The sequence below is a fragment of the Phyllostomus discolor genome, chromosome X, assembly GCF_004126475.2.
Source record: "Phyllostomus discolor isolate MPI-MPIP mPhyDis1 chromosome X, mPhyDis1.pri.v3, whole genome shotgun sequence".
Taxonomy (NCBI): Eukaryota; Metazoa; Chordata; class Mammalia; order Chiroptera; family Phyllostomidae; genus Phyllostomus; species Phyllostomus discolor.
The window spans coordinates 39,803,747-39,828,873 of NC_050198.1; the positions used below are offsets into that span (position 1 = coordinate 39,803,747).

Genomic DNA, 25,127 nt, shown 5'->3' on the forward strand with positions numbered 1-25,127 from the left:
ATATTGCCTGTGGCCACCAGAAGGTAGAAAAAATGCATGGGACAGTCTCTCCCTCAGAGCCTCCAGAAGGAATCAAACCTGCCAGCACCTTGATCTTAAACTTCTGGCCTCCAGAACTAGAAGACAATACATTTCTGGTGTTTATGCCACACAGTTTATGGTACTTTGATACAGCAGTCCTAGGAACCTGATACAGTGGTTTACACCACCAAGAGTAAACCACTTTCTGTCACTTCCTTCGTGCTGCCACCACCCTCTACTGGGTGTATTCCAATCAGTCTTTCTGGTATTCCAGCACAGCAAGCTGTTTGCACCTCTGGGCCATTATACCAGTGGGGCTCTCCACCTGGAACACTTGACACACTGGGTTTCCTTGTTTTGTTTTGTTTTTTCAGTCCTCAGCCCATTATGAAGGTCTTACCTGTCTAACCAATGGAATATCCCTAAAATTCAACTTTCCAGAAGTTTCCTACTGGTCTTCCCTAAATATTATCCTCTCTTAGAAGATGTCCTTTTCACCTAATGGTGACACCCCTCCCTCACGCAGCTGGAGTGTCCCGATGTCCTGATCATTCTTTGTTAAACCCTCTTCATCCTTTAGGGCCCATCTCCAATGTCATGGTCACTTTGAAAGGCCTGTACAACCAGGCAGGAGATCCCAATGACAAGCCTCTGGACCTCATCCCAGTGATCGTTCCTGTGAAGACATTGTTTAGCCTATCCTTGGAAGGATGGGAGGGAGGGCAAGGGAACAACTCCTATGTACCCCCATAACTACTTATGCTTCAAAACCCCAAAGGCCCTCGGAAATACTATGGCTCTATCTTTGGTCAGGGGCCCAGCCCTGTTAGCTACTGGCAAATGGGAGTATCCAACCATAAGCTGTGGTCTCTCAGCCAGGCTCCTGCCTACATAGAACTGGATGTTGGGGCCATATGTGCCACCATAGCCACCCTGGTGCTCACCCAGCCTTCAGACAGAAGCCACCAGACCTTTACAACTACCCCTGACCAGGGACGGTGGCCCCACCCCATCCCATGACCCTCTCCTCAGTGTCCACACTACACCATTGCCAAAAGGAGGCCTTCTCCATGGCCAGCAGCAGGCTTCTAAGGCTTCACTTGCTGACACTTACCTCTTCGCAATAAATGGGGCCTGCATCTCCTGGGCAGGGCTGCTGGAAAGGAGGCAGAAAGGCAATGTGTTGAGCATAATCCATGTAGTAGGCAGATGACATCATGACCACTCTGTCCCAGGGGGTCCTGGGCCTCTCTCCCATTCCTAGCATCTTACCTGTCCTAATGGCAGCCACCAGACCCCTCAGTTTTCCAGAAAGTGCATCTGAGAATCATAGAAGGTCCAGCTAAGAGGGCCCACTCACCACCCCCTTCACCAGGCACAGTAATACTGGAGCCCTGAAGGGACAGGAAGTGTTCCAGAGCAAGGAGCCAGCTGGTGGCTGAGCTGTGTACCTTGCCGTGCAACTTACCTGGTGCTTTTCTTGGCTGCTGACAGGACGTAGGAGCGCTCCCGGGCAGCTGTCTTCCTTACCACACTGCTGGCAGCTTCTGACCTGTGGTATTAAGGGGACATCTGATAGACAGGTACTCAGGGTGCCTTGGGCCACCATAACAATGCAAGGGGGCAAAGCTAGCTTTGCCTCTGCTCTGAGGACCATTCAAAAGAAAGTAGAGGCCAAGGGAAGGGCAGCCCTTGTTTACTGAGCAATGGATACTGCCAATCCAGGTTGGCTCATTCCTTATACCCCAGGGAGGCTGGTGCTAGTATCACCCACAGATGAGGAAACTGAAGTATGGGTAGTTGTGGTGCCTTGCCCAATATCAGACATTTAGCTGGTGGCAGAGTGGGCAGTCAATGCCAGGTGGCTTTCCAGGCCTGGGGATCCCTGCCATTGTGGACTCTGTCCTTAGGATTGTCCAGGTGCCAGGCCCTCAGTGGGGGGGGGGCTTTGCTCTATTTCCTGAGCTACAGAGGGGCCAGCAGACATTGGGATTGGGGGTGGTGGCAGGCTGAGCCTGGGAAGCTCTATTTCCTTGGGTTCTAGCTGCTTCCTAAGCAACCAGCCTCGGTTTGGGGTGAGGGGCATTGAAACCTCTGGCCCTGGCCCTGGTCCCTAGACATGCAGGCCCTACCCTGACTCTGCACACACAGCACATACACAAAGGACCCTTGTGAGGGGACCCTGTGCTACCTATTTTGGTCCAATTTGCTCAGGACTCTTTTTAACAACCTTATATAAAGTCCTAAAGCATAACCCTTCCTACCCTCTGTCCACAGATGAGGCTTCCCTTTGACCCTTGTTACATAGGTTCTGCCTCATAGAATGTTCATAAAAGGGTCTCCTGAGCTGGTGCAGCTATGTGGGTGGTTTGGGGAATCAAGGGATGACACCTATTGCTAGCAGCCATTCTTCTAACCCACAGGCCAGCAACAATATCCTAAATATTATGTATGTCATCACCCCAATTGGCACAATTCCTATTTTACCAGTGTGTGTAGACCTGGGCCCCTGCCCTGTCCATGGGATGCCCAATGGGTAGTTACCTCCGTTTCTGCTCATCAGAAGAGAAGGGTACATCCTCCTCTTCAGCAGCCCCTGATGCTGAGCTGTGCCTGATGTTATAAGGTGCCCTGAAGGATGCAGAGTGGGAGAGGTTGAGGATGTTGGCAATTATGGCTTCCCCTCCCCAACCTCTACCCTTGTTCCCTCTCATAGGCTGCTATTCCAAGCAGCTTGGCTTCCTGACTTCCAACAATACCAACATAAGTTAATGACACTGCCTCTGGGCTTTTGCTCATGCCACTTCTTCCTCCTTGAGAGCCAGCTCTCCCCTCTCTCCCTGGTCCAACCCTAACTGTCCTCTAAGACCCAGTTCAAACCTCACTCCTTCTCCAGAAAGACACCCTGGCCACTCCATGTCACTGGATGATGGTGACAAGGAACAAACAATATGAAGACATGGGGCCCCTGGGAACAACCTACAACTCTGTCCAAAGCTCTCCTCCCTTGGCACATAGGAAGGAACCTTTGACACGGGCTACAAGGTGAACTCCAGAGGGAACTCCAAAAATTTATATCCAAGAAGCAGCTCAGATTTGGGCACAAAATGCTCATAACTAATAGATTATCATGGCCAGCAGCATGCTGAGGATCATCAGGCACTATCCTGGCCCAGCCTAGCCCATGCTGAAAGCCCAGTCCAGAGGGGTACAGAGGCATGTTCAGGAAAAAGTCAGCCAGAAGCAGCTCCAGGGCCATGACCCATGACTCTTTCTCTAAATCCACCAGCCCCTTCTACAAACTTCCTACAGATCCTGCTTTGCCTTAGATCAGAAGTGCAGTGTGCATAGACATCCAACTTTCTGGGGCTTGTCACCCTCTGGTGGGTTCCAGGTCATCACATGAACTCGCAGGGATGTCAGACAAATAGGACTAACACTCCTGAACTGTGCTCAGAGGCAACAAGCCTGCTGCCCTCAGAGGGCCAGTGTTAGGATTCATCTCTTGCAATAAGGAACTGAGCTGGGTTTGCAATGGCATACTCACAGTTTCTTGTAGTCCTCAGTGGTCATCCTGTAGCCAGAGGAGGAGGGATGGAGAGGTCCACCGGGAGCTGCTCTCACCACACTGGCAGTGCTAAAGAGGCAAGGAGTTTTCATATGTTCACCCTCAGGCTCCCTTTTGCCTCCAGATTTTCCCATACAACCCAGAAGGCACATGGTAGGTGGATGAGAGAGAGAATGCTGGTGGCCTTTCTTCTCTGCTCTCAGCTCTGCCAGATACCCAGAACATCTGTAGCACCCTGAGCAGGCTGGCCCTCCTGCCAAGGGCAGACTCAGCCCCCTTGACCCTGCCTTTCTGATGGAGTCTGAGTTTAGCCTAACACCAAGGTGCTTTGACAATATGCCACCTAAACCTGCCAGGAAAGTGGCTTAAAGCACACAACACACTGCAGTCAATCAGCAAGTCAAAGTTTCCTGCAAGTCAGGACTGGCTCAAGGGCAAGGAGACCAGTAGTATCCCAGGCACTCCAAGAGGCCAGTGGGCCCAAATTGGGCCATGCACCCACCTGAGGGCTTCCAGTACCTGTGGTGCAGCTGCCTCCTACCTCAACCCATCTCCTCTGTTTGCCTCTATGTTGCTCTCCAGGTTCCTACCCTAGAGAAGAACAAAGCTGCCACCCACTACCCCCTCAGTGATAGGCAGAGTACTCTCTCTACCATGAGCCTGGCCCAGGCCCTCACAACTCCCCATTGGCTGGCTGGCTGGCCAGATTCCCATGGACACACCTTTTTGGAGCTCCGTTCGCCTTAGGAAAGTGCTTCTGGGGCTGGGACGAGCTGTCTACAGGCTTGGTGAACACTCCCCTAAAAGACAGTCCAGAAAAAGCAGCCCATTAAGCTCCCAGGGAGAAGCTAGGGGGAAGTGCTGGTGGGTGCAGGTAGGCAGGCAGGGTCTTGCCATCACCTACCGGATGATATAGCCAGTGGAAGCCCTTGTGCTTGTAGGCCTGCTAAGGAAAAAAAAGGCATGAAGTGAATTGAAGCCTTGATAGAGGGCCCTACTTTCTCCTGTCCCCAATGACAGCAAAGTGAGTTACTGGGTTACCCATACTCTGGGCCCTGAGTCACAGGATGTGCTTTCCAAATGTACACACAAACCAAAGCCCAGGGTGAGAACTGCACCCCTAAGTAAACAAGCCCACCCAACCCTACCAGTAAACTATTTTGAACTGTCCTCAGGTCCTTGCCAACCTCGCCAATTGCAATTCTCTTTTGTACATTCATCTCTCTACTTAGGTTGTACCCATGGTTCCTGCTAGGATGTCAGTTCTCTGAGGAGCAGGCTGTCTCCTCTGGGCTCAATATAGGACCTGGCAGGTAGCAGGCACTAAGTCACTGAGGGGTGATGGGCAAGGCCACAGTTACCAAAGGTAGCTTCTAGGGCTGGTAGTGAATTTGGACCACTCCCTTCCAGCCACTGCCACTGTCTCTACTGCCACCTGAGAAAGGCCATGGCAATGTAACTATCTGCCAAGTACCAGCTGTGTGGAACAAGGGTCAAGCCTGAATTTTTGGGCCCCCACCCTCTTATGTCTCAGGAGCAGTTCCTGCAGATCTGAGTGGATGCTCCCATGCTTCAGAGCCTCCCTGGACACCTCTTTGCAAAAGTCCTTGAAATAGAAAGAGGACTATTCCCTTGGCCAGCTGGCAAAATAGGTCATCCTGAACTTAGGAGACAGTTGTCACAAACATGTGAGTCTGCCCTGGAATGCCAATTAAATTACCAGGTGTACTTAGCAATCAAGGCTACCTACAGAGGGAGTCATGTGTGACTCTCATAGCACCTCACAGACATTGTCTTACTTCCTGAAGGGGCTTCTAATGACAATTTTTTTTATCACAGTTGATAGGTGGAACCACAGAGGCCCAGGAGGGGAGGAGGCAGTTGTCCCAAAGGCCACACGGAAAGCTAAGAAAATGGACTCAGTGACTTCTGCTTTCCCTTTCCCAAGATGGAGCAGAGAAGACAAGCTTATCTTTCTTGTGAATTTGATATGACTTGCTCCAGACCCTGACATGCCCTCTCAGTTTGGGCTCCATCCCTGTCCCCTAAGGTACCAGCCATCTGGGTACCAACTCTTACCTGGGCTTCGGCACTTCTCCAGCTGATGAAAAGGATGTGGCACGACTCCGACCAGAGGGCAGCTCTCTGGAGAAAGAGGGGTCCTAAAATAGTGGCTCCCGGGTCTCCTCCCATCAGCCCCTCTGTGACCTCCATCCTAGAGGCAGCTGAGAAAGGTGTAGTACATGCACCCAGGAACTTGGCCCACCATTTCCATCTTACCTTCTCCTTCTATGATTGTCTCCATATTCCACAGGCACTTGCCCACATGCACCGCGGTATCCAGGGCTTTCCTGCCTGTGACTTTGGTTAAGTCTTGCCCTCAGCTGGATTTATTTTCCCTGCTCCAATTTCCCCAGCTGGCCAGTGGCCACATTGCCTGGCTGAGCTCTGAATAGTGGAAGCCCCTCAGCATCTCCAGGTGTGGATGAGACTCATGAATCACAACCCCAGCCCCACCCTGTTGCTGATGGCCCCTCCAGCCTCCTTGACTTACAGGGTGTGGCCCTCCGATTCATCCTGCTTGGTGATCCAGCTCTTGTCCCCCTTCAGAGTGGTCCGCACCTTCATCTGCTTGAGTACATTACTGCGCTCCTCTTCACCTGCTGTGAGAGGCTTCCCTGGCAGGAGCAAGGCCACACAGCTTCAGAAGGGGAACCCAGCCCCAGGACCCTGGGTTTCCTTTCCAGCCCTCCCAATATGCCTCTCTCACTCTGCTGGCCAGGCAGCAGTCAAGGTCCTGGCAGGGCCAGCCTGGAAAGAGGCAGCTATATACAGAGCCCGGGACTAGGACAAGAGGGAGCCTGGGCCTCCTCACCTTTGGTGCTGCTTCCAAGAGCCGAGATGCTCATGGTGCCTGCTCTGCAAATCACTTCTCAGTTGATTCAACAGGGCTCCTGGGCCAAAGGCAAGCATATGGCTGTCACTTCATGCATTTATCATGTCCTTTGGGCATTGGGAAGCAAGAGCTGGTGGAGTCCTGGGTGGCAGATAGAGGCCAGAGTGAGCACCTACTGGATCTGCCACCACTAGGTGGCACACCCACATGTCTGCTCAGGGTCACTTACTTGGGAAACAAGGCATAGGCTGCCACAGGCTGTTTGAGACATGGCTGATGAGGGAATACCACAAGCCCTCCTAGAGAGCTCTGATGGCCAGAACCCACACCCCGTCAAGTGTTGGGGAGGGAGTGGCACAGAGGGAGCCTTCACAGTGCCACACAGACAGCAACTCCCTGGGGGCCAGCACTATTGGACTCACAAGGAGGGACAGGAGGAAGGGCTGGGGCTGGGGGCAACAGTCATTTTCATGTTGGACTATCTCTCTCAGTACTTAGTAGTTGCCTGACAGACCTTGGCTGGTTGGCTAACCTTGCAGGGCTGCCTCAGTGTTCTCTGTAAAATGGGGGTTTAAAAAGTCTACCCTTCATTATTGCTCTGGGGACAGAATGGGGATCAATGTCTTGCAAGTGCCTGGCACCACATGGCACAGGAAAGATTGCAAGGCAGTTGAATAGAAGCAGTAACTCTCAACCTGTCTTCTCTAGGACAAGGGACTGTAGGTAGTCCTCAATCAGTACAAGCATGGCCTGGGGATAGGCAGCCCTGTGTGGTTCAGGACTTGGCTCCATCTCCAGTGAGGAAAGCCTGGGGCCCCACTGCCAACTCCTAGTGACCCTTAGGGATCAGGCAAGGATGGCGATCTGGTAAGGGTTTGTGGCTATGCCTGGGAGGTAGGGATGTCCTATGCTCTGCTTTCTTTGTCTCTGTCTTCTATACCTACTCTCCCTCCTTGCCTTCAATTTGCCCTTCAGCCACATGTTGTCTTCCTGTGGCCAGTGGGAAATGACTGTGGTGGCCTCTCAGACCTTCGCAGCACCATGAAATCTATTTGCCTCAGGAGGGCCTGGGGTAATGAAGCCATATCTCCAGGATGGGACTGGCCTGGTGCTGCAGGGATGTGGAAAGCCCACGTCATGGGCCTAGTCACAACCCTGAACTGCCACAGCCAGCCTCTTGTGCCTCAAGAGAAGTGTTGGAGGCTCAGGCAAGTGGGCACAATGAGAAGCAGGGGCCCGGCTCTGCCATCACAATCCTGAGGCAGAGCAGCCTTCCTTTTAGGGGTCTGCCACCCTCTGGGAGTCTCCAGGGCCAGGCCTGAGCAGCTGGGCCCTGCCACCATCTGGCAAGGCCTGCATATGCTTCTGTGGAGGTCAGGGGCACACAGAAATGGGCTGGGCAGGGGGCCAAGAGTGAACCAAATTTACCATGTCAGCAAGAGCTGGCATTGCCATAAACTGCACCAAGTGTGCAGCCCAGGAGACCTGAGCACACTGTGTTCCAGGAATAGCACCTCATCATTGTGAATGGGCACCCTGCATGCCCAGTCCCTGAACCAAGGAGGCCACATCAAAGTTCTACTGAGAAGAACACATTCCACAGATGATTCTCACAGGCCCAACTGCCATCCCAGTAACCCATGCACTGGTCCCACTGTGTGGGGCACACAGACAGAGATCTTGGCCCTTTGGTGTCCTTGTGCTGCTGTCTGACTGTGAAATCTTAGGTAAGTACCTCACCTCCTCTGGGCCTCAGCTCAGGAATTCATACTACTCAGTCTTTGGATTCCTCCAGGAACTCATCAGTCTCATCTTGACAAACCTGTTGGCCATGTTGCCTAGAAGTTTTCTGCCTAATCAGGACCAAATAAACCAGTGCCAAAATCAGGAGGGACTCAAACACATGTAGAATAACAGAGGCACAGGGGCCACTGGAGACTCCCAAGCCAAAGGGCAGAGATATGCACATGAGCCCACAGTCAGGGAGGGCAGAGCTGGGATGGTGCCCACACTACCTGAGGCCTTGTCTTTACAGCTAAGACCCCAGTCAGAAAACTCAGGCAAAGACTAGAGCCAATGACTCATATCAGAAGTCAAATGTCATTTTTTGATGGCACAATCTCTCTGAAAAAGTCAGAAAGTAAAGCCTTTCCATGGAAATGAAGAGGAAGGCAGCTCTTTGGCCAAGGGGCTTTTAAAGTGATGAGTGCCAGCCAGACAGATGGACACATAAAGTTTGAATTTGGGTCTCTGGGGGAGATCTGGCTTCTCCCTCCACTTCATCAGCCCCTCTGTGCCCCATACTCCACCCAACTCCAACCCTCATTCAGGCCATAGTCACTTCTGACCTCCTCCCTAGTCCATGTGGTTTTGTCTGTGCCTCCTTTCAGGGGTGCTCATCGGCCTCTAATCTCAGTTGGCCTGGCTTCTCTCTCAACTTCTGTGGGCTTTCCTCTGTCTAAGGCTGGGGGCAAACTTTCCAGTCTAGTGTCCTGATCCAGCCACTTTTCTCTCCACCCTGCACCCCAATGTTGACACTGCTCCAAAGAGATCATGTAACTCAGCATCTCTAGAAGGTGGCCCTTCAGCTCCCACTTTTCCTGCCTGCCCTTCTTCCTAGGGACCTCTCCCTTCCTCTGACCCTAGTGCCATGGTACTGTGGACCGAAGTCCTCCCAGGTAAGACCTACCCCCTCCACCAACCTCAATGAGGACAGAGTCCTGTACCCCTCAACCCTCACACACGGCCTGCACTGACGATCCCTGCTGCTGACCTGGAGGCTGGCAGGGGCCATGCTTCTGACTTACCATGCTTCTCACTACCCTTTCTTGGACCCAGGTCTCCACTCAGACCCACCATCCCCTCCCCTCTCAGAGAGCAAGGCAGAGTGGCCATCCAATCAAATGGAAGCCGGGAAAATCCTCACTGTAGACAGGAGCAGTTTTGGAGAATGGGGGGTGGGGTTGACCACTCAGAAGGGTGTTTCCTGGGCAGCTCTCATGCACTGTTGGTGGGCAGATTAATAAAAGTATCTTCTGGAGTACAGATCCCCATATGTTTTGAAAGCCTTAGAAAGGGCAAGCCTGTTGATTTAGTAGTTTTCCTCACAGCCATATCTCCTAAGGAAACAGTTTGCATAAGTGAACCAAGTATATAAGAACAGCACCATCTCTATGTTGAATGTGATGATGAAAATATGATAACCTAAAAATTGCCAACATTCATGTTTAAACATATAATTATCTATCATTCAAGTACATCCTATGCAGCCATTACAAATGATACTGATATATATGATATTTGACAAGCTTTCATGTGTATGGAAAGGCAGCTTTTAAAATGAGATGTGTAGGATGGTACTGTTATATTTACACAGAAATGCACATGAAAAAATACACCTGAAAGGATATATACCAAAATATTTTGCTCCGCTGTATTTCCAATTTTTCTATCATGAGTGTGTAAATACTAAAGAAACAGTGGTTTAAGCAAATGAAATGGGACTTGAGGTTGGTTGGATAGCTAAGGCTGGGTGTCAAAAGCTGCTAAAAGGATGGGATGTGAGCAGAATGTATAGATGCAGCAGTCCTGGGAATTCTCTGCCTCTGGTGGACATCCTAGGGCACAGAGGGATGACACCCTGGGACTCTAGGAGCCCGCTGTGCCTTGCCAACCCTTGCCTCGGGTACACACATGTGGGGCATCCTTCTGGAGAATCCACCCTCTTTGCTCAGAAGCTCGGAGTAGGGGGAGAGCAGGTGGTATGTTTAGGGTCTGATCTCAGCCTGATCTCAGTCAGGAGGTCACAGCAGCAGCTGCCCCAGCGGCACAATGCAGAAACACCCCAGGGATCAGGAGGCTAGCTTCTCTCACAAAGGCAAGGGGCACAGTAGGACAGAAGGAATGCACTTTGCAGGTGCTGAAGACAACTCCCCATCCTCAGGCGTCTTACCCCCCCAACCTCCTTACCTCACCTCCCTCCCCACCCCACACCTAGGCTATCTAGCACTGTTGCCAGGAAGAAGGAGACTGTGGGGAAGGGGGTGCTCTGAGCTTGGATATTGGCAGTGATGGTCCAAGAAGACCCAAGTACTAGGATGGGGGCCTTGGCCTTACCTTTCCATGGGGCCCCAGGATGTGCATCACAAGCATGCTAACAAGGCAGGCACCCAGTCCAGGGATCAGGACATGCAAGCCCAGCAGCAGGTCAGCAACTAGCAGGCAGTAGTGTACTGTCATCCCTGCTTCACCATGAGCAAAGGAGCCCAGAGAGGTTGGGCAGCTGGCCCCAGGCCACATTTCCAACACTTCTAGAGGGTGGAGGGTTCAGCCAGAATCTGAGCCGCAGACACACAGTAGCCTTGCTGACCCTGTGCTCCATGGCTTGGAGTGCTCCTTGGAGCAAAGTGCTGGGGTGCAGGTGGCCCAGGCACACCCTACTGGCACCTCTACAATTCCTACAAAGTTGGACACTTGACCTCAGTGGCTGACTTGCACCGGCTAGAAGGAGGGGACACTGGGACTCAAGCCAGCCATATACACAGTGTCTGGCCTCTCAGCCTGGTCCAGCCACTACTGACTCCATGAACCAGACTCTAGAATCCCCTCCAAGGAGGACAGCCCACACTCCATGTGGGCTTTCCTTCCTCTCTGCACCTGAGATGCAAGATGTTGACCAAGTTCAGGAAGACACGGAAGAGATAAACTGCTCTGACTGGAGCCCCTGCACCTCCCCACTCACCCCACAGAGAAGGGGGAAAGCAAAGTGAGATGGACACTGGATCTCTGGATTGTTACATCCCCAGCTGCCTTTGAAAGTAGGGCAGGAGACTTCATACCTGCTTTGAGCTTCCAGTCTTACACTTTTCTTGGCACCAAGGACACTGCCATGCATAAGGGCCACCTGACCTTAGAGCAAAGACATCTCTGATCCTTGTCTCTAAGTGGTCTCACATGGTGTGATGCTGTCCCACTCTCTAAGCCTCGGTCTTCTCATCTGTAAAGAGGTGTCAAACACCTAGCTTGTGGACCTGCTGTCTAGTTCTCCTGGCAATGTGCCCTCAAGGCAGAACATGTGCTACTTCCTCAAATTTGGATGTCTTCATGCTAGTGGCTATCCTTATCTCCCAAATGGCCTGTGGGAGCACATTTCTGGTCAGCATAGCCACTCCATGCACCCTGTTTCTGCCTTGATAGGGAGAGAAGCCTTCTGGTTCCTTAGAAATCACTATATTGTCCAGCTTAGGGGCCTGGCCTGGGCTACCAAAGGGACAGGCAGCTTATCTGCCACCTTCCACTCCAGCTGTCCATCATGACACACTTTTGGAACCTTACTAGATGTAGTCCCACTAGGCAGTACCCCTTTCCATGCCAACTCTGAACAAGACCTTACACTGATACTACACCAGCCTGTTACAGGGCAGGCCAGGCCACCTCAGGCACCAGGTGGATACCCCCAGCCCACTTTCCTGGCCCTTCACCCTATTTGTCATCCCTCTTTCACTGGCCTTATTAGCCTGCAGATGTCTCTTGGGGCATGCAGGGGGAGATGAAGACAGGTCCTCCCTGATGCAGATGGCCTCAGAATACCAATAGGCATGCTCCCAGTGCACCTTCCCCCCTGCTGAACAGTCTCTCAAGGCTGCCCAGCAACCTCCCAGGAAAGTGGCCTCTGGCCTTGATTGGACAGACAGAAGAAAGGAACCAATGAAGGAGAGCGAGGAGCCATAGCAAACCTGGTGTCGACAGTGAGTTGGAGTTGATGCAGCAGCTGATGCTGGCAGATTAGCAGGAGGGTGGGGGAAGGGGTGGTAGGAGAAGGGAGAGTTGCAGACAGTGACGCAAATGCTTGGCTGATGAGTGAGGAGACAAAGATGGAGAGAGAAGCAGCAGGAGGAGGGGCACCCCACAGCCCACAAGGACGTGCTCTGAAAGACCAACTTGGAGAAAGTTTTCTAGAATAGTCACTTTGCTTGACTCCCCAAGCTGTGCACACCTCCTTTTCCAAGCAGGCTTCTGTGTCTTTGACCTTGTCAAATGATTATGAGCTTCAGCCTAGAAGGCATTTCCCAGAGAAGCCTTCAAGTCCCATAGCCCCCTGCCTCAGGGACCCAGCTGGGTCCCATTCTTGGTCACACTACACTAAAAATGCCTGCATTTCCCACTAACCTGGAAGAAAAAAGGATCCACAGGAGACAAAGGAGGTGTAGAGGTACAGAGCCCACCTTGGAGAGAGACTGTAGCAGTGGTGGACATAGGTGTGGGCATGGAGGGCCACAGACCTGATAGCTCTCTCTGACCTCTGAGTCTCACCCCATCCTGGGTCCCTCGTGCCAGCCCACCCCAGGATTGAAATGGTTTCTCTGCTTCCCCTGCACAGCTGGGAAGGGTTCACTTCTTCCAGACAACTGGATGCACACCGGGGAAGGGGCAAGGCAGGTAGGCTTGCCAGTACAGGCAGGTTGGCCAGAGGCCTGGGATCTTTGTGGCAAGAGTTTGTGTGAAAAGAGACAGCAGGCTGAGTGACTGCCCTTCTCTCATCTTGAGTGGCAGAGGAATAGGGCAGTGTTGGCAAGGCAAGGCAAGGACCCCCTAGCTATACTGGGGGGAAGAGGAGCAAAAACTCCTTTAGCCTTGTTTCCTAGGAGCATGGGACATTGTTGCACACACAGGAGCCAAAGCCAGAGGGCATGGGTGTTGGGGCTTGTCGGAATGTGTGTGCTGGGTGCTGGCCACTGTGAGTGAGCATGAATGCACATACTCTGGGCAGATGAGCAAGAGGCAGGGCTTCCCCAGTGGTGAGTTGTGACATTCTGCACCCAGGAGGCTGAGAGGAAACAACTATATTTCCCCATGTGTACTGGCCATCTGAGGGTCCCTATTCCTGACTGGTAGGGATTCAGGGATTAACACAATTCTGCCTCTTGGAACCAGAGCCCACTGCTCAGCTCTGGGTGGATCCCTTAGGTATGGGTGGAATCAGCATGAGGAAGCAGCGGGATGGGCTCTTCCCATGCAGCCAAGAGCACAGCCCAGTGACCACATATGGATGTGGCAAGTGACATCTGCATGAAGCCATCAAGGCCTTGGGCCATCCAGTGCAGGGGCTGATTGCTAGGCCAACCTCAGGCCACATTTTAGTGAACCTCTGTCTGTGAGCACTTTCAAGGGGCTCTGGGGCAGGGAGGGAGTTCTCACAGAGGCAGAACCCCAGGATATGGCCTCCTGCATCACTTCAGCAGAAACCGAAGTGCTTCCATCTGGATCATGAGGGGAGAAGTGAGGTGATGAAAAGTCCCTTGTCTTCCAGCTACTTGTTCCTTAGATGAGTGCACCAGCTAGTTCTGATCCTTTCAGCTGGTCATTGCCAGTAGGCAGGTGGCCTGGTGGAAGGAGACTCCTTTGTCCCACAGGGCCTTGGCTCTCCACCATTAGATGAGGGTGTCAAAGACTAAGTCGTGGAAAAACAAAGCCTGCAAAGGGGACTCCAGCCATCACACCTATCCCTTCTGGTCCTCCTATGAGAGCCTGAGATGGTCTCTACAACCCTGAAGCTCCAGGCTGCCAGAGCTACTCTCTGAGGCCATGCTCCTCCTCATCTGTGTGACAACCTGACTTGCTGGGACCTACCCCGGTGATGATTCTGGGCATGGGGGAGGCTCCTACCCATTTGCACTGGAAATGTTACCTTTAGACAAAGAGCCCCCACTGGCCCCAGCACTAGGGAAAAGACTAACAACAAAACTCCTTGTGCCTTAGAGCCACCTTCCAGAACAGACACTCAGGTCCTTTTTGGGTATGTTTCAAGCAAAAGCCTTTATCTTCAAAGCATGTAAATGCCCGTGAGGGGCCCATCTCAAGCTCTTTCATGGAAATGAACTGTCCCAGGATTGGGGTGGTCTGTGTTACCAAGGGAAGGTGATACTGAAGTAGTCAGAGCCCACCTGCTGGAGAGCCCCTCCTACCATCCCAGGGGTAGCAGGTGTCTTCTCTCAGACCGTCCTTCCTTAGTGAAGTCTCCTTCTGCAGCCAGCCTGGCAGCCTCCAACCATGAAGTGGGCAGCAGTAACAGAAGCTGAGAAGGCAGTGGGGACTGCTTGTTTAGAAGGCCTCGGAGACAAGCCAGCTGGGCCCATCAACTGTCATTGCATAGGAAGGGCACACTGGTGCCATCAGAGATGTGGAGGACTTGGTCTAGGCCACAGAGCCGCACATCCATACTATCTCTTCCAACTCAGCTGCAAAGGAAAGAGCACTAGACAAGGGGTCCAAGTCCGGGTTCTGTCAGAACAAGTCACTGTAAATATCATTTACCCTCTCTGGTTGAAGATGAAGCCCTTTTCTCAAAGTTCTTTCTGACCCCTGTACCTGGTCATGGGAGAAAGGTGAGGGCTTCAGTATGCCCCTTCTGCTCATCACCAGGGACACTGGATGACATGCAGTGCTGTTTTTCAGAGCCTCAACTCTGTCCTGTCTTCCTTTTGGAACATCCCCTGGAGGTCAAAGGCTCAGCATCATAGGGAGAGCCCAGGCTGCAGGGCAGGGATCCCCAAGAAGGCTGCAGCAGGAATTGCAAGGATAAGCTGGTATGCACACCGCAGGCCAGGCTGAGAAAGGTCTGAATCTGAAGATGAAAGGTGCCGAGGCCTAAGGAAGGACATGGTGTGGAGTGTGAGAGGACTGGGGATACTACAAGTTGGGGAGTGTGACCTCCACCCCTTACTTGGGTGCCCTCATCCAGTCCTTTCTCAAGGTACACACTTGGCAAACTGTTTCAGTTTGCACCCAGGCAGACCTAAGCCAGCACTCAGGCAGCTGACCTGATTCCCTGGGCCAACAGGGTTGGAATGATCCAATGTCCCATTTTATGAAGGTCTTGTGAATGAGGGCATCCCAATTCCTGCTCTCAGCAACTGGCAAGAAGACAGTCAGCAGCATGTTGCTTTCCTCTAAGAGTGGTGGTGGTGTGTGTACTGCTGCTGTTGCTCCAGGGGTTCCCGGACTCAGGGAGTCTCAGCAGTAGTCTGGTGGAAGGGGCCCTTCGGAGGCCTGTTGGAACGATGACTGAGCAGCTGGGTCTCCAACACCCAGCAATCTCAGCACACAGCTCCCAGGGACTGGGGTGAGCAGCTGAGCAGGGAACCTTGACCTGCCCTGATGCTCCAGTCCCAGGGGTCCTGCCTGGAGGCCAACCAATGGGGCAGCAGGAAGGAGGTGCACCACATGGAAAAAAGAGCTAGAAGAGACTTGGGTTGCAGAGGTAAAAATGTAATATGGAAAAAAACGCCTGGGGGGAGTATTTGTAAATGTGCTTTACAGGTAAATGACTTCTGCATGAAAGTCTGGAATTCTACCTCCCCCCATCACACCCCCAATACCTCAGAATCTAGACTTCTTGGTGTCAGTGCTGGAGGGGCCCTAGGAGGCAGATGTCTGAGGTGGATTAGCTCCCTATCGAGGCAGTGGGGAGCTTGAGCCCTGACAGGGCAAAGGGAGCCATGGCCACTTGGCCATTGTCACTCTTGAGGGGCTGGGATTTCTACTGGCTCTCCTGTGCCCATTTTCTAGCTCTTGGCAGGCAGAATACAAGTGACTGCTTGGGGCAACAGGACCATTTCAGAGGTGGTAGGACCTCAAAGGCCAGTAAGGGCTTCTGGGCACAGCTCTCTGAGATGTCTCTATGGAAGCCCAGGGCAGGGCAGGGCCAACATGTTGGACCCAACAGGACCCAGGAGCCCTTGACCAAAACGAATTCTTTGCCAAAGCCATCTACATGAGCTATTCTTATTGTTCCCATGGCTTCTACCTCCCCTGCTATACCAGGAGATGGGGCCCTGAGGTACCCTGGGAGCCCTGCTATGGGCTCTGGGCTGGCTCTGTTCCCCTACCCCCAACACCCTAGTTGTTTCTGTAGTTTGGGAACCAAGGCAGTTTTAAGCCTGTCCTAGTGGGACACAGATGTTATCCTCGTCTGCACACAGACAGCCAAGGGGGTTGAAAGGGACTCAAGGATCATGAAGCCCACTCTTACCCCAACCAACTCTCTCCCTCCAGGTATATCCCTGTACCCTCACTGCTATGACCCATTCAGCCTCTGCCAGAGCAGGCCTAGTGACAGGAAAGTTCCCCCACATTTGCCCCTAACTACCATTGGCCAAAGCTAATTCTTTTTGTCCTAGTTACAGGTGATTGCAAGTGAGGCTCTAGAGGAAAAGCAGTGCCCAGCCCCCTTTCCCCACCCACATCTCCCACCACAGCTGGCTTTGGGCAGGCCTCCTTCTACTCCTGGCAGCTTTCTCCCACTCCCTTCACTCCCAATCCCCTCCTTTCTCACCTTCCTGTCCATGCTAGGCCCAGATTCCCCTGAGCTCCACTCTTACTTCTTATCATTGTCCCCATTTTTTGGATAAGAATATGGGGACCCAGGGAGGAGAAAGCATCTGTCCAAGACCACATTTTCATTATTCAACAAGCATTTATGGAAAGTTGATGCTGGGCTGGTTGCTGCTCAGACAGACAGACAGACAGCTTAGAGAAGCCTTTCAAGGGTACTGCCAGAGCACTGAATTTCCCAAGGTGGTGGTGCCCTGGGCTTGGATGCTCCTGAAAGATGAAAGAGTGAATAGGAGCTCACTGAGCAGAAGTGGTGAGGCAAGTCCTAGTTTTTGGATTTCAGATTTTTTGTTTTTGTTTTCAGTCTAAAGGTACTGCTTGATATGAGTATTTTCACCAGGGATACTAATTCTTGTGATTAGAATCCTTGAGCCTGTTTCCATAGCTGACCTAGTCATCAGAAAGTGGCATTCTGAGCCAACAGTCACAGGTACCAGACCAACGGGGTTAGATGAATGCCTGAAGTATGCCCTCGGATGGGGCCAAGGCCAGGGACCACCTTCAACAACCAGCAGCAGTATGGGGACTGTCCACCACTGGCCCCAGAGGTCAGGTCTCTCTGACCCAGGCTGTGGCCACAGAGCTCCACAGTCACCTCAGCAGCTGCCACCAGCAGCTCCAGTTCTCCACTCTCTCTTGAAATGGGAAGTGAGTACACTTTCCATGGGAAGAGCACAGACAGTGTTTCTGAAGGTGGTCTCTGGGTCCTTCCGGGACATGTGCTTCAGCTGCAGATTCCTGCCTCCGCACATTAGAGTTTGAGAATGACACCCACAGGGCTTCTTTTCCTTTCATCTTCCAGTCCCTTTTCCACCCAGGCCTGCTCCTCCCACTTCCCCATCCCTGCTCTTCTCAGTTCTTAGTTTTCCCTGTAGCCCAGTGCCCAACACAGACAAGGGATCAGAAAATACTCTCCAAATACATACGTGTATATCTGAGAGATATGACAATGTGTTTCCATTCTTAATCCTCAAATGAGTGTTGATTGAGTTCCTCTTTGTGCCTCAGTTTCCCTTTGGGAAAATGAACTGACACAAGTACTGTCCACCTCTTGACCCTAGCGGAAGGTTACTGTCACACCAGTGTCTCCATGTCAACTTTCCCCTTCCTGAAGAAAACCACCAGAAACATTAACAGTGAGGAACCCAGATAAGACTTCAAGGGAGTGCTTTGTACCATTCTTACAACTGTTCTGTGACTTTTAAATTAACCAAAAATAAAAACTTAAAAATTAAAAAGTAAAAATTTTAAAGGAAAGCAAATCAGATTTTAATAGGCATCCAGAAATGACCAAAGAATTAAGTTTTCTGTGGCAAATCATTTAAGTGTGAGTTTGACTGCCATATGCATCATCAGCAGACTAGCAGCGATTTTTAAACAACGGTTTTTCTTCAAGTGGGGTGCCTACATCCCTCCCAACCTGGCCCCAACCGCACTCTTGGCCATCACAACCTCTGGAGGTAGACACTGTTGTCCTGGCTTAAGCGACATCCCTGATAGAAGACTGCCTCTGTGTCAGGTGCCAGCTTCTTGTTGCTGTGTAGCACATGCTCCTGGCTTCACCCTCTGTTCTGTACAGGTGACAAAACTCAGGTCTCCAAAGGCTGTGTGATGTGCTCAGGTTTACACAACTAGAAGGTAGATGTGCTGGGGTTTGAACTCAGTCTGAGTTCCCAGCCGTACTCACCTCTAGGCCATAAATGCACCACCCTGCCCCACCATTCCCTTCCCCACTGCACTTCATGAGTCCTCTGCCAGCTCTCCGACCCTTGGAAGCAGTGATGCCAACTGCTCTTGAGCATCAGTCTCAAGTGCATGGGTCCCCTGGTTGTGCTGTCCTTGTCTTGACATTAGCCAGCCAGCTCTCTGCGGGCACAGTGGAAATGAATGCAGGGTCCTTGGTAGATCCCAACTATAAAAACCCAAAGGCCAGGCACACCGTGTGGGCTGCAGCTCTCCTCTTCCTGGGCCATGGTCTTGTCCCATGCCATGAGGGCCTGACAGTGGGGGCAGCAAGCAGAAAATAAACTGGTATTACACATAAGCTGGCACCCGATAGGCTACAGCTTGAAGCAAGATTCAGACCAAAGAGACAAGCCACCCATGGAGACTGAGTGAGGAAGAGAGGAGGGCTTCTAGCTTACTGAGTGCATTGAGCCAAATTGGGGACTTTTCTTGGCATGTGACTGAGGAAAGTTCAGGGACCAGGTAACAAAGCTTAGGGTGGTCAAGTCCTGGGTCCACTGCTGAAGATGCAGAGTCTCTGCCCTGCTAGATCTCAGGAAGCCACAGGGACATTAGGCAGAAACACAAGAATCACAGGGAAGGCTAAAGGAGGCCAAGGTGAAGTGATGGCTGCCCCTGGGGTCACTGCCCTCAGGTGGGAGGCTCTGTCTGGAGTCTGGACTCAAGGTAAGAAGGAACTGAGGTACACAATTTCAATGTAGGTGGTAGCTCCTTACTGAGTGGTGTCTCTCTCCCCAACCGGACTGTCACACCCTGGGCAGGTCTGCATATGATTTCTTTTGAGGTTCCCACTGCTTAGCTCTGGGTGGAACATACAGGAGCTTAGAAAGAACTGGTTTTGGTCTTTTGGGTGCAAGGTCAGTCTCAAGTCATCCCAAAGGAGGTGAGGGCCTTGACCTGGTAACTGCTGAGCTCCTCCTCCTGCTTCCAAGCCCTCCTCCTCTAGGAAGCCTTCCCTGATCCCTGCTGCCAGAGCTGCTCCCTTGCTCCAGGCACCCACAGCCCCTTGTGCTTATGCCACTCAGAGCTGCAACAAACAATGTGGCCATTGGCCACCTCTGTTGTTGTCTTGTGACTGGCCAGAAGGTTAAAATGAACAAATGTGGAGCATCTGCTGTGTGTCTGGCCTTGTGCTGGATGTCTTCCATCAGCTCTCTACAGCTGAGTATGGAGCCGCCAGCCAGACCAAAGCTTCCAAAAGCCAAGCCAGCAAGGCACAGGGCTGGGGCTGGAAATTGATGGAAGGGGGAGGTAGGGCAGGTGACACCTCACTCATCCTGGGGTGGTCCACAGGTGATAAGGCAAACTGCACAAGAACCAAGACCAGCCTGCAAGCTGGCCCTTGGTCTGTGTGTATCTATGTCTTGGCCACTTGCTTCTACGTGGCAAGCAGGGTCTCTGAGCTGTCCCTGATTTTTCAGATGAGGCAGTGGAGGCCCTGGGAAGGTAGGACCACACCCTCCCCCCAGACTTCCTCCACACCTTTATGTGAGCTGGTGAGGAGGGAGTGGGAACCCAGACACCCACCCCACTGTCCAGGCCTATCAGCTCATGGGACCCTGTTCCCTGTCCCCAGCCAGGTACCAAAATCAGAAGTCTGAAGGACCATGAAACCAAGGCAAGACTGGGTCTGGCTACCAGAGGCCTCAACCTCTGCTGGGTATGAGGGGCTCTTTCTCAAGGTTCACAGATTGTTGCCTGAGATGTAGCTGCACAACCTTCCATGATGCCAAGGCTAAGTGCAAATGGCTGAGTGAGAACACAATTCCTACCGCACTTTGGGTGTTGCAAAACCCAGGCACACCCACCTCTGGCCTTATCTGAGCCCCCAGCAACCCTGGGTGGCAGGTGACCTGGCAAGTTACCTCCTTGGACTGACAGAGCTGCTCAGATGACCCCAGCTTGGAAGTAGCAAGGAGGATGGATAGAGGGAGGAGCTGAGCTTTCAGTCTCTTTTTGAGTCAAGGTATCACTCTGTCTTTCCAAAGAGGACAGACTCTTGGCTCCCCCTGCCCCCATCAAAACAATCCAGCCACAGAGTCCGCTGGCTGCAGATCCCATCGATAACACCCAGTGACACTTGATTCGGCGCCTTCTGTCTGAGCAGCTACCTTCCCTGTGGCCCTCCAGGAGATTGCCTGGTGCCCAGCACACGCCCATCACAAGTAGCCTGTGAGCCCCCTACTCTGGGTCTCAGTTTTCTCATCTATAAAATAGACACAGGGTGAACTAGCTGATCTGAGATTCCCTAATTCTTAGGCCTGCAATAATCCCTCAGAGCACCCTGGACCCAGGCCATTTCCTAGCAATCAAACCCTCTCTCACAGAAAAAGCGAGGGCAGAGGAAACAGGCCAGTCTTCTTTGCCTCTGTCAGTGTCCTTGCTCACAATGAGAAACAGAAAACCAGGTGCACTGTCTCCCCAGCAAAATCCCAGAAGGTATGCTTGGGCGGGTGAAGATTATGGATGGGGAAACTGAGGCCCGGAGTTGTCCCTGTCACCGGGCTGCCCAAGGAGCCCATTTTACCCTGCCGCCTCTCTGCCAGCCGCCCCGACAGCGCCTCGACAGCCTTACCTGGCACAGGTGCACGGCTCGCGTGGCGAGCGGAGGGTCGGGTGGAGGCGGGGCTCCGGCTCTCTCCACCGGGCCGGGCCGGGGGCAGGCGCGGGGCGCGGGGCGCGGTGGCGAACTTGCAGGGCGGCGAGGAGGCTCGCACTGGGCTCCGCCCGCGGGAGAACAAACAGGTTTTCTCCGGCGCCCGGAGCCTCTCCCCTCGCCCCTCCCCTAGGCCAGCCCCCTTCCTCTGCCCTCTCCTGGGGTAGGTATATGGGCCTGGCACATTCCGCACATTCTCCCGCCAGTGTCCTGGCCTGCCGGCCCCTTCCCGGCCCCACCCTCGGGGCTGCTGGAGAAATCAAGTCCCTGGCTCCTAGAATCAAGTCCGGAACAAGCTCCAGAAGGCTCTGCTGCGGTGGGAAAACTTCCAGGCAAATGCAGCTCCGGGCTGGGAGGCTCCGCCACGTGAAGTGCTTCAGCTGCCTAGTTGCGCCCCTGCCCGCGCCCGCTGCGATCTGGCCTCCGCTTGAGGCCAATGACTTCCACAGATGCTGCGGGTTAATTCTGCCGAGAACTACTGTTCCTAGATCCATTTTACAGATGGAGATCCCAGACAGGGGCGGGAAGAGGGGCAGGGGAGGGTTGCTGGCGGCTGAGATCATGCAGGAAGTCCCAGAGGCTGAGAAGAAGAAAGTGAGGCCACAGTGGGGAAGTTATAGTCCTAGCAGGCCATCCTGGGTGGATTCGGGGTTCCCAAGGCATAGCAGCAGCAGTGAGCACCCTGTCAGCAAGCAGGGCCACCTCACAGGCTGAGCAGGGAGACTCATTCAAAGACCAAGGGCTAGTGCAGTTTTATCAGTGTCATCTGTTCCTGTTTTTCAGCATGTGTGTCATTCAGTCAGGTTTACTGAGTGCTAGGATGGATGGAGCATCAAAAGAAACCCCTAACCCTACCTGTGTGTGTGTTGGGGGTGGGAGGCCTGGGAAGCCTTCCAGGCAAGAGATAGTTAAGCCAGTCTAAGAGGCAGCAGAGTTGGTCAAGAGTTGCCCTATCAGAATGTCAAAATCAAAAGGATGGACCAACAGGTTCTCCTTCATGCAGCCCTGCCAAATCTATGTCCCAAATGGTCGTCCAATCCATCCATTTCTCTCCACACCCACTGCCACCACCCTTGCTGGTCTCCCTCCCACTGGTGTCACCTGCCTTGGAATGTAGTCTTCATACAGAAGTCTCTTTAATTATTTCACATTGCTCCCTGCTTGCAGCTCTTTGTTGACTTTCCATTACTCTCAGGATAAAAACCAAACTCTTTAAGGGGCCCAAGGATTCTGCTGCACCCAGCTCTTTGCAGGTTCGGCCACTCTCCTCTTGGATTGACTACACTCTGGCCACACTTGCTTCCTTCTTCCTTTAGAATACATCAGAAGTCCTGTTTCCTCGAGTCATTTGCTCCTGGCACTGACACTCCCTAAAATGTCCTTTGTCCCATTGTCTGACTAGTGAACTCTTAGTCACTCTACAAAACTTCCCTCAAGTGTCCTCTAAATCCTTCCCTGACTGCACAGACCACTCAGTTATGTCAATCACTTCCTTCTGTGTGTTCTCCTAGTTTGTTCTGATTACATTGATGTAGCACTGTGGCCAAAATCTTTTCTTGTTCTAGATGGCGAGCTCTGGGAGGGGAGGACCCTGTCTGAGTCATCACTAGGGCATGGAGACCAGCACAGGGTGTCTGAGGGGATATACAGAAGAAGATTGAGGGGTGATTGAGATTCTGGAAGCTGCCCTCATCCTTCACTTCCTGGGCTTTATCAGGTAGGGAGGAAGTGACCCTGTGTCTGTGTGAATATGTATGTGGGGTAAAGCTGGGGGGATTGTATATAGTCACTTCAGTTCATCTCTGTATCTTGCTAATAAGCATTTTTCTGCTTCCAGTCTGGTGGCCAACATCAGACTCTTTCCTGCCCCTCCTCTGACATTGGACTGCTGGTGGCTGTGATGTATTTGGCTTGGCATCCTAGGCCCTAAACATACGTACTGTAGGACCTATGGTGTGTCACATCTCTCTGGGCCCCCTTCCCCTTCAAGAATATAGAGGACCAGTGATGGATTTGATGTAGGGGTGAGGAACAAGGTGGCCCTTCCCTCCCAAGGCCACCACTGGGAAGGAGCAACCTCACTCCAGAGCCCTAAGTCTAGGTGGGCCAGCTAGAGAGCACAAGCAAGAGTGGTATCCAAAGTCCATCAATGGCCAGTCAGCATGGGGGGCCCATCAGCTGGGCTGTTCTAGGGTCTTGAGCTCTTCCCACATTCCAGGTGATTCAGCCCTGTCTAGGCCAGATCTGCCACAATAGCACCAGCCAAAGGGACCAGGCTTTCTTCAACTCCTCCTTCTCTGCCAGGCTGCCAGGGCCTGCACTGATCTCACTTGCAAACAGGTTTGACTCGAACAGTAACTGCCCTGCCCTACTCTGCCCTGCCTTGCCCACCTGTTCACTGCTCCAGAAGAATGCCCCCACCCTGCCAGAGCTACCCCAGCCACCTCATCCAGGCTTCAGGGCCCCTGCCAACTTTATCAGCCTCCTCTTTGACTCCTTGACCTCAGGTACCTGGACCCAGACACTCCCACTGCTTTCTCTTATACCACCAGGACCATGCACAAGATGTTCACTTGGTGGTGACCTGCTACCCACTCTCAGCTGCAACACTGACTCCTTCATAAACTTCCTCTTGGTCTAGATCTTGAGGGCCAAGCCCCTAGTGTTTGCTAGCTGCTCCCAGCCTGGGCTCTACCCTTGACTGGCCTGAGCTTGGCTCCATCCCTCTCCACTCTCAGCTCTCCTTGTGCCTTGGCCTCTATCTTCAGCTCTAAGGCTGGCCAGGCTCTTGTAGAGTCCTCCTGAAGCCCACAGCTCAGGAAGCCTCCCCACCAACAAGCAGGCCCTCAGCAAGGCTCTGCTTTGAGGGTACAGATGCTGCCTCTAAGTAGGGTGGGCTTGAGGGTAAAGCCAGGCTGGGCTGCCTGGTTAGGCAAGAGGTCTGGAAGGCAGAGGCAGGAGTAGAGAGGTCTGCTATGCCAAGTGGGGCCACAGCCCATGAGCAGACAGTGGAGACAGATTCTTCAGGAGGCCAGGTTGAAGCAAGCAGATATATACAGGGATAGGTGGCTGTTTGGAAAGAACTGGCCAGCAGGGCTCATAAGCTCCAGAGAGACCCCTCTGATCTCCAGGGCTGGGAACAAAACTTGCATGCCAGTCTAGCTGAAGCATTCCCAGGCTATGGAGGGGGATGATGGTTGGGGCTCTGAAAGCTATCAGGCCCCAAAGCCAACCCCAGTAGAATGTTCCTACACCAGAAGGAACTGGAGACAATCAATTGACCTGAACTCTGCCATTGTACAAATTATGAAACAGAGGTCCAGAGAGGGATGGCATCAAGCTTGGGCCACAAAGCCAGTCTGAGGCACAGCTGAGACTAAAACCAGGCTCCAATTGTACTGAATGGAGGCCTCACCCAGCCTGGGTGCTCAGGTTCCTGTGTGTGGAGGGCTGGGCTCCTGTTTGCACCTTAATCCCCTCCTTCCCTCTCTTCCAGGGCCCGCCCTGCTGTCTCATCCTTCTAAGCTTTTCAGCCAGTTTCCACTTGCTGGGTGACACTGTTGGCTCCAAGGAGGGTGAGACCCCTGGGTACACTGGTCCCCATGTGTGACTGTACCCACAAAAGCTTGTACAGGGACCTGAACCTGTAGGGCTAGTACATGGAGTGAGACTCCCCCCCTTGCCCTACCCTCAGCCTATGCTTCTGGCTAAGGGGCTGGCCCCCACCTCCACACACCTGCATGCTCTCAGTCACCAAATGCCCCCTTTGGCACTCCTTCTCTCACCACACTGTCGCCCCCAGTCTTGGCTTGGAGCAGCACCCAGTCTGGTGGGGAAGGCAGACCAGT

At 52.7% G+C, this 25,127-nt stretch overlaps 1 protein-coding gene across 15 annotated transcripts in view; it reads right to left on the reverse strand.

Moving 5' to 3' along the window:
* The window catches only part of ZNF185 (zinc finger protein 185 with LIM domain), a 52,623-nt gene extending 31,318 nt beyond the window's left edge, over window positions 1-21,305 (reverse strand). For 7 of the 15 annotated variants that reach the window (XM_036017047.1, XM_036017043.1, XM_036017042.1 and 4 more), the window contains exons 1-10: window positions 21,199-21,305; window positions 6,465-6,543; window positions 6,144-6,267; window positions 5,669-5,734; window positions 4,494-4,535; window positions 4,312-4,389; window positions 3,569-3,658; window positions 2,566-2,652; window positions 1,490-1,573; window positions 1,136-1,177 (exon numbers count right to left, since the gene is read on the reverse strand). In XM_036017047.1, the coding sequence (XP_035872940.1) occupies window positions 1,136-1,177; window positions 1,490-1,573; window positions 2,566-2,652; window positions 3,569-3,658; window positions 4,312-4,389; window positions 4,494-4,535; window positions 5,669-5,734; window positions 6,144-6,267; window positions 6,465-6,498 (647 nt within the window). In that variant the 5' untranslated portion in view covers window positions 6,499-6,543; window positions 21,199-21,305. Of the gene's footprint in view, window positions 1-1,135; window positions 1,178-1,489; window positions 1,574-2,565; window positions 2,653-3,568; window positions 3,659-4,311; window positions 4,390-4,493; window positions 4,536-5,668; window positions 5,735-6,143; window positions 6,268-6,464; window positions 6,627-21,198 lie in introns of all 15 variants that reach the window. The other 8 variants (XM_036017048.1, XM_036017045.1, XM_036017037.1 and 5 more) reach the window with 6 other exon arrangements.
* Window positions 21,306-25,127: the final 3,822 nt, after the last annotated feature.